Here is a 12,757-nt window from a genome sequence, read left to right on the forward strand (position 1 = left end):
CCAATAATTTACAAAAAAAAACGTTCTTTCTCCTGCGCGTGCCGTGTTGCAGTGGGAATAAAGCCCTCCTAAAGCACATACATTCACTATGAAATATATTTTGGGATAAATATGTGGAGGTGTGCGAAATATATAAACATTGTACAGGATAATACATTTTTTGTTCTAATTTTTGGAATGTCTCCAAAAAATGTTATTTTTTGTGGCAACCCTGGTTGGATGCCCTGGACCTTGCACCACACCAATTGGTAATGAATAGATTACTCTAAAGTTGAGGTTCATCGGGGGAGGGGGCTGATGTTTATAAATTTGAGGCTAGTCTGACGCTTTTTGTTTTTTGTTCTTCCTTTTTATGTTTAGTTTCTTTTTTCTGCTTTCAATATATGATACAGTGCATTGTAGAATTCTAATACTGCCGACATTGTAATTTTGTATTATGTTTATGCTGTCATGGAGCTATGCACAGTTTTATGATGTACGTATGTTGGTTTTTACTCAATAAAACCTTTTTTTCTGATAAAAAAAATTCATTTTGTAGAGTGCTGAGCAAACTGTTGGCGCTATGTACTTTAAGGCCCCTTTCACACAGGCGGACCGCTCAGATCCGCCTGTCCATTTTTTTGGCAGATCTGAACAGTCCCTCCATGCATCTCTATGGGGGATCGGATGTCAGCGGAGACATGTCCACTGACATCCGATCCGATCCGATCCGTCAAATCTGGACGGATGGAAACCTTATTTTCCATCCGTCCAGCGGATCGGATGGGATCGGATGAGAACGGACTGACGGTCTGTTCCCATCCGATTTCCCCCATAGAGATGCATGGGGACCTGACAGCTGTGTCTCCCCACACAGCGCGGAGACACAGCTGTCATCCTCCTGCTCAGCGGGGTATCGGTGGCTCGATCCCCCGCTGAGAAAAACGGAATCCGTCCGACAGACGGATAGTGTGAAAGGGGCCTAAATCCTGTATAATAATAATAATAAAAATCAGCAAATGCACAGCTCAGACCACATTTACCGTCTGCTCTGCATGCCGTAACAATGTGACTCCCGTTCGCATGTGCGGGGGTGACGTCACATCGGTCCGGCCAATCAAGCAGCCGGAGATGTGAAATCTTGAATGAAGATGGGTGAAGAAGGAAGAGCCAGGGACCGGGGACAGCTCTGACAGAGCATCGTTGGAGAGCTCAACTTGTAGGTAAGTCTGCCATAATGTAAACCTGCAGGGGGGCACATTATTTTATATTGTAAAAGAGACTTTACTACCGCTTTAAAAAACAACAAATATAAGTATATACATTTTCTACCAAATTAAAGTACACCTTCAATTGACCCCCCCACAATAACAAAATTCGAAGCTGGAGATGGGCTCCAGGACCTTGACGATTCTCATTTGCCAACGAAACGCGTTGGACGGGGCCTAATTGGTGACGTTATCATGCCCACCAATTGTGGAAGGCGAGGCGTTACATGCTTGTCTCTTCATCCACTGTGTGAGTACCTTTCAATTCAAAAAACTTTTGTATATTGCACTTCTACACTAATGGGTGGGTTAGTAATTTACTGACCTGGTGCTGTCATATGAGGAGTGTGATCGAGGGAACCGTCACATGCTGAGGCGTACAGCTCTCCTAGTGACCTACTACACAAGCATTGTAAGGTCTCATTTATTTTAGAGACCATGGAGATCTGGTAAGAGGCTGTGAATCTTGTGGTGTGGGACACTAGAGGAGAACACCTCCCTGCTTTTTTGTCACAATTATGAAGGAATCTTTTTCACATTGCTTCCTTCTCCAATATAAGAGTACTTTTATGTCACTATTTTATGCACATTTGTATTGTGTGTGTGATGTTGATTCATTGTATTTTTTATTGGTAACATGTATAAGCAGTTGAAAAAGTTATTTGAAGGACCTGCATCTACCACCACTACCATGATCTACCACCACTTTCTGAGAATTATGTAAGCTTGGTCCGCCCTCCACCTGCCTGCAACCTCTTGTGACATGTCACACAACACACGACCCAAGAGGTTAAGGGACCAATCTGAAATCACCACACAGTCTTGTGCTTGTGCAGTGGGGTGCTAGCTGTAAGACATTAGGAAGTCACAGCTGCCTCCCACATCCAAGATGGCGGTGCCAGGGATCTGAAACCCAGCTCCATTGAAGACATGTCCTGCGACATGTCACACAACACACGTCCCAAGAGGCTAAGGGACCACACTGAAAGCACCACATAATCTTGTGCTTGTGCAGTGGGGTGCTGGCTGTAAGTCATCAGGAAGTCACAGCTGCCTCCCACATCCAAGATGGCGGTGCCAGGGATCTGAAACCCAGCTCCAGTGAAGACATGTCTTGCGACATGTCACACAACACACGTCCCAAGAGGCTAAGGGACCACACTGAAAGCACCACATAATCTTGTGCTTGTGCAGTGGGGTGCTGTCTGTAAGTCATCAGGAAGTCACAGCTGCCTCCCACATCCAAGATGGCGGTGCCAGGGATCTGAAACCCAGCTCCAGTGAAGACATGTCTTGCGACATGTCACACAACACACGTTCCAAGAGGCTAAGGGACCACACTGAAAGCACCACATAATCTTGTGCTTGTGCAGTGGGGTGCTGTCTGTAAGTCATCAGGAAGTCACAGCTGCCTCCCACATCCAAGATGGCGGTGCCAGGGATCTGAAACCCAGCTCCATTGAAGACATGTCTTGTGACATGTGACACAACACACGTCCCAAGAGGCTAAAGGACCACACTAAAAGCACCACATAATCTTGTGCATGTGCAGTGGGGAACTGGCTGTAAGACATCAGGAAGTCACAGCTGCCTCCCACATCCAAGATGGCGGTGCCAGGGATCTGAAACCCAGCTCCAGTGAAGACATGTCCTGCGACATGTCACACAACACACGTCCCAAGAGGCTAAGGGACCAATTTGAAAGCAACACACAATCTTGTGCATGTGCAATGGGGTGCTAGCTGTAAGACATTAGGAAGTCACAGCTGCCTCCCACATCCAAGATGGCGGTGCCAGGGATCTGAAACCCAGCTCCAGTGAAGACATGTCCTGCGACATGTCACACAACACACATCCCAAGAGGCTAAGGGACCACACTGAAATCACCACATAATCTTGTGCTTGTGCAGTGGGGTGCTGGCTGTAAGACATCAGGAAGTCACAGCTGCCTCCCACATCCAAGATAGCGGTGCCAGGGATCTGAAACTCAGCTCCATTGAAGACATGTCTTGCAACATGTCACACAACACACGCCCCAAGAGGCTAAGGGACCACACTGAAGGCACCTCACAATCTTGTGCATGTGTAGTGGGGTGCTGTCTGTAAGTCATCAGGAAGTCACAGCTGCCTCCCACATCCAAGATGGCGGTGCCAGGGATCTGAAACCCAGCTCCAGTGAAGACATGTCTTGCGACATGTCACACAACACACGTCCCAAGAGGCTAAGGGATCACACTGAAAGCACCACATAATCTTGTGCTTGTGCAGTGGGGTGCTGTCTGTAAGTCATCAGGAAGTCACAGCTGCCTCCCACATCCAAGATGGCGGTGCCAGGGATCTGAAACCCAGCTCCATTGAAGACATGTCTTGTGACATGTGACACAACACACGTCCCAAGAGGCTAAAGGACCACACTAAAAGCACCACATAATCTTGTGCATGTGCAGTGGGGAGCTGGCTGTAAGACATCAGGAAGTCACAGCTGCCTCCCACATCCAAGATGGCGGTGCCAGGGATCTGAAACCCAGCTCCAGTGAAGACATGTCCTGCGACATGTCACACAACACACGTCCCAAGAGGCTAAGGGACCAATTTGAAAGCAACACACAATCTTGTGCATGTGCAATGGGGTGCTAGCTGTAAGACATTAGGAAGTCACAGCTGCCTCCCACATCCAAGATGGCGGTGCCAGGGATCTGAAACCCAGCTCCAGTGAAGACATGTCCTGCGACATGTCACACAACACACATCCCAAGAGGCTAAGGGACCACACTGAAATCACCACATAATCTTGTGCTTGTGCAGTGGGGTGCTGGCTGTAAGACATCAGGAAGTCACAGCTGCCTCCCACATCCAAGATAGCGGTGCCAGGGATCTGAAACTCAGCTCCATTGAAGACATGTCTTGCAACATGTCACACAACACACGCCCCAAGAGGCTAAGGGACCACACTGAAGGCACCTCACAATCTTGTGCATGTGTAGTGGGGTGCTGTCTGTAAGTCATCAGGAAGTCACAGCTGCCTCCCACATCCAAGATGGCGGTGCCAGGGATCTGAAACCCAGCTCCAGTGAAGACATGTCTTGCGACATGTCACACAACACACGTCCCAAGAGGCTAAGGGATCACACTGAAAGCACCACATAATCTTGTGCTTGTGCAGTGGGGTGCTGTCTGTAAGTCATCAGGAAGTCACAGCTGCCTCCCACATCCAAGATGGCGGTGCCAGGGATCTGAAACCCAGCTCCATTGAAGACATGTCTTGTGACATGTGACACAACACACGTCCCAAGAGGCTAAAGGACCACACTAAAAGCACCACATAATCTTGTGCATGTGCAGTGGGGAGCTGGCTGTAAGACATCAGGAAGTCACAGCTGCCTCCCACATCCAAGATGGCGGTGCCAGGGATCTGAAACCCAGCTCCAGTGAAGACATGTCCTGCGACATGTCACACAACACACGTCCCAAGAGGCTAAGGGACCAATTTGAAAGCAACACACAATCTTGTGCATGTGCAATGGGGTGCTAGCTGTAAGACATTAGGAAGTCACAGCTGCCTCCCACATCCAAGATGGCGGTGCCAGGGATCTGAAACCCAGCTCCAGTGAAGACATGTCCTGCGACATGTCACACAACACACATCCCAAGAGGCTAAGGGACCACACTGAAATCACCACATAATCTTGTGCTTGTGCAGTGGGGTGCTGGCTGTAAGACATCAGGAAGTCACAGCTGCCTCCCACATCCAAGATAGCGGTGCCAGGGATCTGAAACTCAGCTCCATTGAAGACATGTCTTGCAACATGTCACACAACACACGCCCCAAGAGGCTAAGGGACCACACTGAAGGCACCTCACAATCTTGTGCATGTGTAGTGGGGTGCTGTCTGTAAGTCATCAGGAAGTCACAGCTGCCTCCCACATCCAAGATGGCGGTGCCAGGGATCTGAAACCCAGCTCCAGTGAAGACATGTCTTGCGACATGTCACACAACACACGTCCCAAGAGGCTAAGGGATCACACTGAAAGCACCACATAATCTTGTGCTTGTGCAGTGGGGTGCTGTCTGTAAGTCATCAGGAAGTCACAGCTGCCTCCCACATCCAAGATGGCGGTGCCAGGGATCTGAAACCCAGCTCCATTGAAGACATGTCTTGTGACATGTGACACAACACACGTCCCAAGAGGCTAAAGGACCACACTAAAAGCACCACATAATCTTGTGCATGTGCAGTGGGGAGCTGGCTGTAAGACATCAGGAAGTCACAGCTGCCTCCCACATCCAAGATGGCGGTGCCAGGGATCTGAAACCCAGCTCCAGTGAAGACATGTCCTGCGACATGTCACACAACACACGTCCCAAGAGGCTAAGGGACCAATTTGAAAGCAACACACAATCTTGTGCATGTGCAATGGGGTGCTAGCTGTAAGACATTAGGAAGTCACAGCTGCCTCCCACATCCAAGATGGCGGTGCCAGGGATCTGAAACCCAGCTCCAGTGAAGACATGTCCTGCGACATGTCACACAACACACATCCCAAGAGGCTAAGGGACCACACTGAAATCACCACATAATCTTGTGCATGTGCAGTGGGGTGCTGGCTATAAGACATCAGGAAGTCACAGCTGCCTCCCACATCCAAGATGGCGGTGCCAGGGATCTGAAACCCAGCTCCAGTGAAGACATGTCTTGCGACATGTCACACAACACACGTCCCAAGAGGCTAAGGGATCACACTGAAATCACCACATAATCTTGTGCTTGTGCAGTGGGGTGCTGGCTGTAAGTCATCAGGAAGTCACAGCTGCCTCCCACATCCAAGATGGCGGTGCCAGGGATCTGAAACCCAGCTCCAGTGAAGACATGTCCTGCGACATGTCACACAACACACATCCCAAGAGGCTAAGGGACCACACTGAAATCACCACATAATCTTGTGCATGTGCAGTGGGGTGCTGGCTATAAGACATCAGGAAGTCACAGCTGCCTCCCACATCCAAGATAGCGGTGCCAGGGATCTGAAACTCAGCTCCATTGAAGACATGTCTTGCAACATGTCACACAACACACGCCCCAAGAGGCTAAGGGACCACACTGAAGGCACCTCACAATCTTGTGCATGTGTAGTGGGGTGCTGTCTGTAAGTCATCAGGAAGTCACAGCTGCCTCCCACATCCAAGATGGCGGTGCCAGGGATCTGAAACCCAGCTCCAGTGAAGACATGTCTTGCGACATGTCACACAACACACGTCCCAAGAGGCTAAGGGATCACACTGAAATCACCACATAATCTTGTGCTTGTGCAGTGGGGTGCTGGCTGTAAGACATCAGGAAGTCACAGCTGCCTCCCACATCCAAGATGGCGGTGCCAGGGATCTGAAACCCAGCTCCAGTGAAAATAGTGCTGGGCTCCTGGCAGTTTACTGAAAAAGCATATACCTAGCGAGTAAAAATGCTGTCCCCCCCCAGATTTGTGTGGGTTCCTACACCCTTGCTCCTGGGCTGGAAAGTGTCTGTTTGTTAAAAGTTAACAGCTACAGTATTTGTAGCTGTTGACTTTTAATTTTGTACAACAGGACTGAAGCTCCTCTTTAAAGTCCTAGCTATCCTGGTAAAACATTGTTTAAGACATTAGGGAAGACTATAGGGGAGACTACAAGTGCTAACAAGGTATGATGCGCATAACCAATTCATTGTCAAAATGAATAAAGTTGATCTCCACCCTCTATTTTTTTGTTTTAACCCCTGCTTACCTGGTTGCTGGTCCTGCACATCCTGTTGAGGATGAAGATCCACTTTAGGGATATGCCTATAATACAGTCTGTATGTAAATGCTGCTTACCTTTGCTTCAAAAAAGCATTTGGCTCCTTTTACGCCCTCAATGGAGACATCAATTTCTGAAAGCCGGGCGAGAGCATGCAACCCGCTGTCTTCCTCCAGCTCCCCTGCAGCGGCTTTGCGGAAAATTAAAAGAAACTTCAAAGAGAAGAGAGAGAAAGGAGTAAGACTTATTAAAATATTCACTGCCTGGTGATATACTGACGGAGCGTCCTACTAATCAAACACACAGCATCAAAGTACAGAGATTACATAATAAGGAGTCTGGGCCAATATTCAGAATACAGCGGGGCGGCAGAGTAGATTTATATCTATTATTATAAGTCTGATGCTGGCCACACACACATTAATTGTCCATCAACCTTTTCAGATTTACACACTTTCAATTATATACATTTTTTAATTTATTTCCAGGTGCCACACACACAGATTTGCTGCCTTGTCCTATTCTACTTATGATTGCTTACATAAAAATTTTCATTGCATCAGCCTGCATGATCTATAAATGTACATTTTTTTTGCTACACTGTGTATGATACAACCATCTGTTCTGTGTTCAATTGTTTCAATCAAATAACAAGTGATTGAAAGTGATTAGAAAGTACCCATATACAGTGTGGAAAATAATTATTTGATCCCCTGCAGATTTTGAAAGTTTGCCCACTTACAAAGAAATGAAGGGTCCAGGGGAGAACTGGGAAGGGGGGCAGGGTGGCAATCGCCCCCCGGCCGCTCTGATGCCAGGTAAAAAGGCTGCTCTCAGGACTGGATTAATGAAGGGGCCAGACACTGTATACAGCTGCTGGGTGCCGCTACACAATGTTATATTTGCAGAGCTGCAGCGGAGCGGTATGAGTGTGCAGAGTACGCTCCTGCACCCGGCTGCCACAATACTAACAGTCACTTACTTCCCTGTCAGGCAGCGCGATCAGGCGTAATGTCGTGTATTTTTGTTAAACCTCCTTTGTTGCTATTAACATTACATTTTGTTTTACATTGCATCATGTTTGTCTTGCGTCATAACATCAATATCCATTATAAAACCAGGTGGGCATGGATTGTGAATTGAATCAATGGTTCAATGGGCCACTTAACTGGACTTGCCCTCCAGGCCTAAGGCTGCCAGCCCTCCCCTGGAAGGGTCTGTAATTTTTTTTATCATAGGTGTATTTTAAATGATAGAGACAGAATATCAACCATAAATCCAGAAAAAAAAACCCACATGATACAAATGTTATAAATTGAGTTGCAGTTCAGAGAGTAAAATAATTTGATCCCCTACCAACCAACAATAATTCTGGCTCCCACAGACTGGCTACAGTATGAGCTCATGTGGTACACAGATTAGTCCTGTCAGTTTAAGAAGGTGCCCCTAACGACAACTCGTTATCTGAATAAAAGACACCTATCCACAGAATCTCTTTCATCCATTCACACCCCACCATCATGGGCAAGACCAAAGAGCTGTCAAAGGACGTCAGGGACAAGATAGTAGACTTCACAAGGCTGGAATGGGCTACAAGGCCATCAGCAAGACGTTTGGTGAGAAGGAGACAACTGTTGGAGCGAGTATTTGCAAATGGAAGAAATACAAAATACCCATCAATCACCCTCGGTCTGGAGCTTCATGCAAGATCTGGCCTCATAGGGTAAGGATGCTCATGAGAAAAGTGAGGGATCAGCCCAGAACTACATGGGAGGAGCTTGTGAATGATCTCAAGGCAGTAGGGACCACAGTCACCAAACAAACCATTGGTATCACTATACGCCACCAAAGATTGGCCCGCAAGGTCCCCCTCCTCAGGAAGGCACATGTTCAGGCCCATCTGAAGTTAGCCAGTGAGCACCGAAATAACTCAGAAAGAAAGAACTGGATGAAAGTGCTGTGGTCAGATGAGACCAAAACTGAGCTCTTTGGCATTAACTCGACCCGCCGCGTCTGGAGGAAGAAAACTGTTGACTATGACCCTAAGAACACCATCCCTACAGTCAAGCACGGAGGTGGGAACATTATGCTTTGGGGCCGTTTCTCTGCTAAATGTACATTCCGACTTTGCCGCATTAAGAGGCCAATGGACGGGGACCGTGTATTGTAAAATTTTGGATAAGAACCTTCTTTCCTTAGCCAGAACACTGAAGATGGGTCATGGATGGGTCTTCCAGCATGACAATGACCCAAAACATACCGCCAAGGCAACAAAGTAGTGGCTCATGAAGAAGCACATGGCGTGACCTAGCCAGTCTCCAGACCTTATTCCTATAGAAAATTTATGGAGGGAGCTGAAACTTTGATTTGCAAAGTGACAGGCAAGAAACCTTAAAGAATAAGTTCACCTTTACAGAAAATCTATAAGGTGAACTTACACAGGACCCCCCTCCCCATCAAACCAGGTCCTGCTATACAGGAATCCCGCGATCACCCCCTGTGAGATATCGGGTCGTAGCTTCATCAGTCAAGGGATTTGAAATCCCTGCGACTTAATTTCCTACCTCTCAGCATTCTAACTGGTCAGTGCTGACCAATCAGAACCTGCCTAGCCTGTCCTGTCAGGGAGAAGGCCGCAGGGATTTCAAATCCCCGGACCGGTAAAACGACGACCCGATGTCTCAAAGCGGGTGATTGTGGACCGGGGGGGGTCCAGTGTACGTTCACCTTACCGATTTTCTGTAAAGGTGAACTTACACTCTAAGGATTTGGAGAAGATCTGTAAAGAAGAGTGGACCAAAATCCCTCCTGAGATGTGTGCAAACCTGGTAACAAAGTACAAGAATCATCTTACCTCTGTGCTTGCCAACAAGGGTTTCTCCACCAAGTACTAAGTCATATTTTGCTTGGGGATCAAATACTTATTTTACTCACTGAACTGCAACTTTATTTATAACATTTGTATCATTTGTTTTTTCTGGATTTTTGGTTGATATTCTTTCTCAGTCCTTTAAATTACACCTATGATAAAAAGTTATAAACCAATCATTTCTTTGTAAGTGGGCAAACAAAATCTGCAGGGGATTAAATAATTATTTTCCCCACTGTATGGTTCATGTGTTTTTTTTTTTGTTGACATATGATAAGAATACAGAAACAACTGAAGACAGACATGTAAGGGCATTGGAGCGAATCTTTCTAATTTCAAAGAGGAACTCTGGGAACTGCAGCACTTTTAAAAATGTGTTGCCTTAAATGGGTTAAAGTGACACTAAACGCTGGCTTAAAAGGAATTGTAAAGCTTCTTTCTCTTATTTTATTAAAGAACCGAACATGTTATAATTACTTGTTCATTTGCACAGGCCAGCCCCAATCCTCCTCTTCTGGGGTCCCCCTGCTGGCACTCCTGGCTCCACCCCCACACCGAGTGACTCCATAGCAAGCCGCTTGCTTGGACACACAGAGTGTGGCTCAGGGGCAAACCTGCTCGAGTTCCCCCATGGCAAGAGGCCTGCTATTGGGGACACTCGGCGGGGGGGAGGAGCCAGGACCTCCAACAAGGGACCCAAAAAGAAGAGGATTGGGGCTGCTCTATGCAAAACCATTGCACAGAGCAGGTAAGTATAACGTTTGTTATATATTTTTTTTTTATTTCCATTAGAATCACTTTAAAGTCATTGTAAAGTTTTATTTTTATTAAAATAACAAACATGTTATACTTACCTCCTCTGTGCAGTTGGTTTTGCACAGGGCAGCCTGGATCCTCCTCTTCTCGGGTCCCTGGCTGGAGCTCCTGGCCCCTCCCTCCTGTTGAGTGCCCCCACAGCAAGCAGCTTGCTATGGGGGTACCATAGTCGAGCTGCAGCTCCGTGTATCCATTCAGACACAGAGCTGCCATTTGGCCCCACCCCATGTCTCTCATGATTGGCCAACTGATTGTGATTAACAGCATGGTGCCGCTACTGTGTCTCAGCCATTCAGGAGAGAGAGGCCCGGAGAGCTGAGGCACTCATGGACATCATTGGATAGAGAGGGGGCTCAGGTAAGTATTAGGGGGGCTCAGGGGGGCTGCTGCACACAGAAGGCTTTTTATCTTAATTTATTTATTTATTTCATTTATAGAATGCATTAAGATAAAAAACCTTTCCTACTTTACAACCCGTTTAACTCTAAACTGATGATTTGCATTGACTTTGAAAGCATAACGTATTTCGCCACTTACGGACCGCCCACCGCAGTTTTACGTTGGTACTTTGATGTTAAATACCGGGGTTATGGCAGCAGATAGCTGCTATAACCCCGTTTTTTTTTTTTAACTGCGAGCGGTCCGCTTTAACATAAGGGTGATCCCAGCGGCCGATTCGCCACGGGATCACCCTTATGGATGGCGGGAGAGGTGCCCCCCTCCCCGTCGCTTCCTGGTTGTTTTCCCCGCTTACTGGACCCGCCGGTAGCAGGGAAAACTATCCGGTCTGCTGTCCCCTCAGGCAGGAAGTTGAGTGAGGGCAAGATGGCACTCACTCGACTATGACCTTGAAGGACCTAGCAACGGATTTAAAGAGCCTATTTTTTTTCATCATGAAAAAAAATGCTTTTTTTTTTTTCTTCTTTTTTAGTGTAGATATGAAGTCTTTTTGACCCCAGATCTCACATTAATGAGGACCTGTCATGCTTATTTCTATTACAAGGGATGTTTACATTCCTTGTAATAGGAATAAAAGTGATCAACAATTAAAAAAAAATAAAAATAAATCAGTGTAAAAATAAAAAATGAAATAAATAGGAAAAAAAAATGTAAGCGCCCCGTCCCCGTTAGCTTGTGCACAGAAGCGAACGCATACGCAAGTCGCACCCACATATGTAAACGGTGTTCAAACCACACATGTAAGATATCGCCGTGATCGTTAGAGTGATAGCAATAATTTGAGCCCTAGATCTCCTCTGTAACTCTAAAATGGTAACCTGTAAAAATTTTTAAAATGTCGCCTATGGGGTTTTTTTAGGTACCAATGTTTGTCGCCAGTCCATGAGTGTGTGCAATTTTGAAGCATGACATGTTGGGTATCTATTTACTTGGCGTAACATTATCTTTCACATTATAGAAAAAAATTGGGCGAACTGCTTTATTCATTTTTAATTCAGAAAAGTGCATTTTTTTGCAAAAAAAATTGCGTTTGTAAGACCGCTGCGTGTGATAAAAAATATTGCAACAATCTCCATTTTATTCTCTAGGGTCTCTGTTAAAAAAAATATACATAATGTTTTGGGGTTCTAAGTAAAAAAAAAAATGATTATAACTTTTAAACAACAAGTGCCAGAAAAAGGCCCGGTCCAGAAGTGGTTAAAAAATAGGGTAAGGAAGTTTGTCACCATTTTACAGGCATAGGCAAATTTTGGCCTCGATATGTTGGGCATTTATTCACTCGGCGCAACCTCATCTTTTTATAAACCATTTTGCTAAGATCGTGTATCATAAAAAAAATTAAACTACCATTGTTTTATTCTCCAAGGTGTCTGCTTTCAGAAAATATATATTTATGTAATCTTCAGACCTAAAATTATTTTTTTTATTCATGTGTACAAAAAAACACTATATTAGTGATTCCCATTGATTAAATGATCTCCATGGAGAAAACTGCATACAGGGTGACAACCAATGACAGCAGCGTCTAAATTCTCCCATGACTCCTGAATTGACAATTCCACGCAGTGCTGGCAGGGGATCGGAATAAAGAACAAT

The 12,757-nt window shown here is 46.1% G+C and overlaps 1 protein-coding gene across 1 annotated transcript in view; it reads right to left on the reverse strand.

The window, feature by feature from the left end:
- LOC309567859 (EF-hand domain-containing protein D2-like) overlaps window positions 1-12,757 on the reverse strand; it is a 72,562-nt gene that overhangs the window by 2,845 nt on the left and 56,960 nt on the right. The window contains exon 3 of the mRNA XM_082273363.1: window positions 7,095-7,229. Within this exon, the coding sequence (XP_082129489.1) occupies window positions 7,095-7,229 (135 nt within the window). The remainder of the gene's footprint in view (window positions 1-7,094; window positions 7,230-12,757) is intronic.

This window comes from Pelophylax lessonae (genome assembly GCF_965119305.1).
Source record: "Pelophylax lessonae genome assembly, chromosome: 12".
Taxonomy (NCBI): Eukaryota; Metazoa; Chordata; class Amphibia; order Anura; family Ranidae; genus Pelophylax; species Pelophylax lessonae.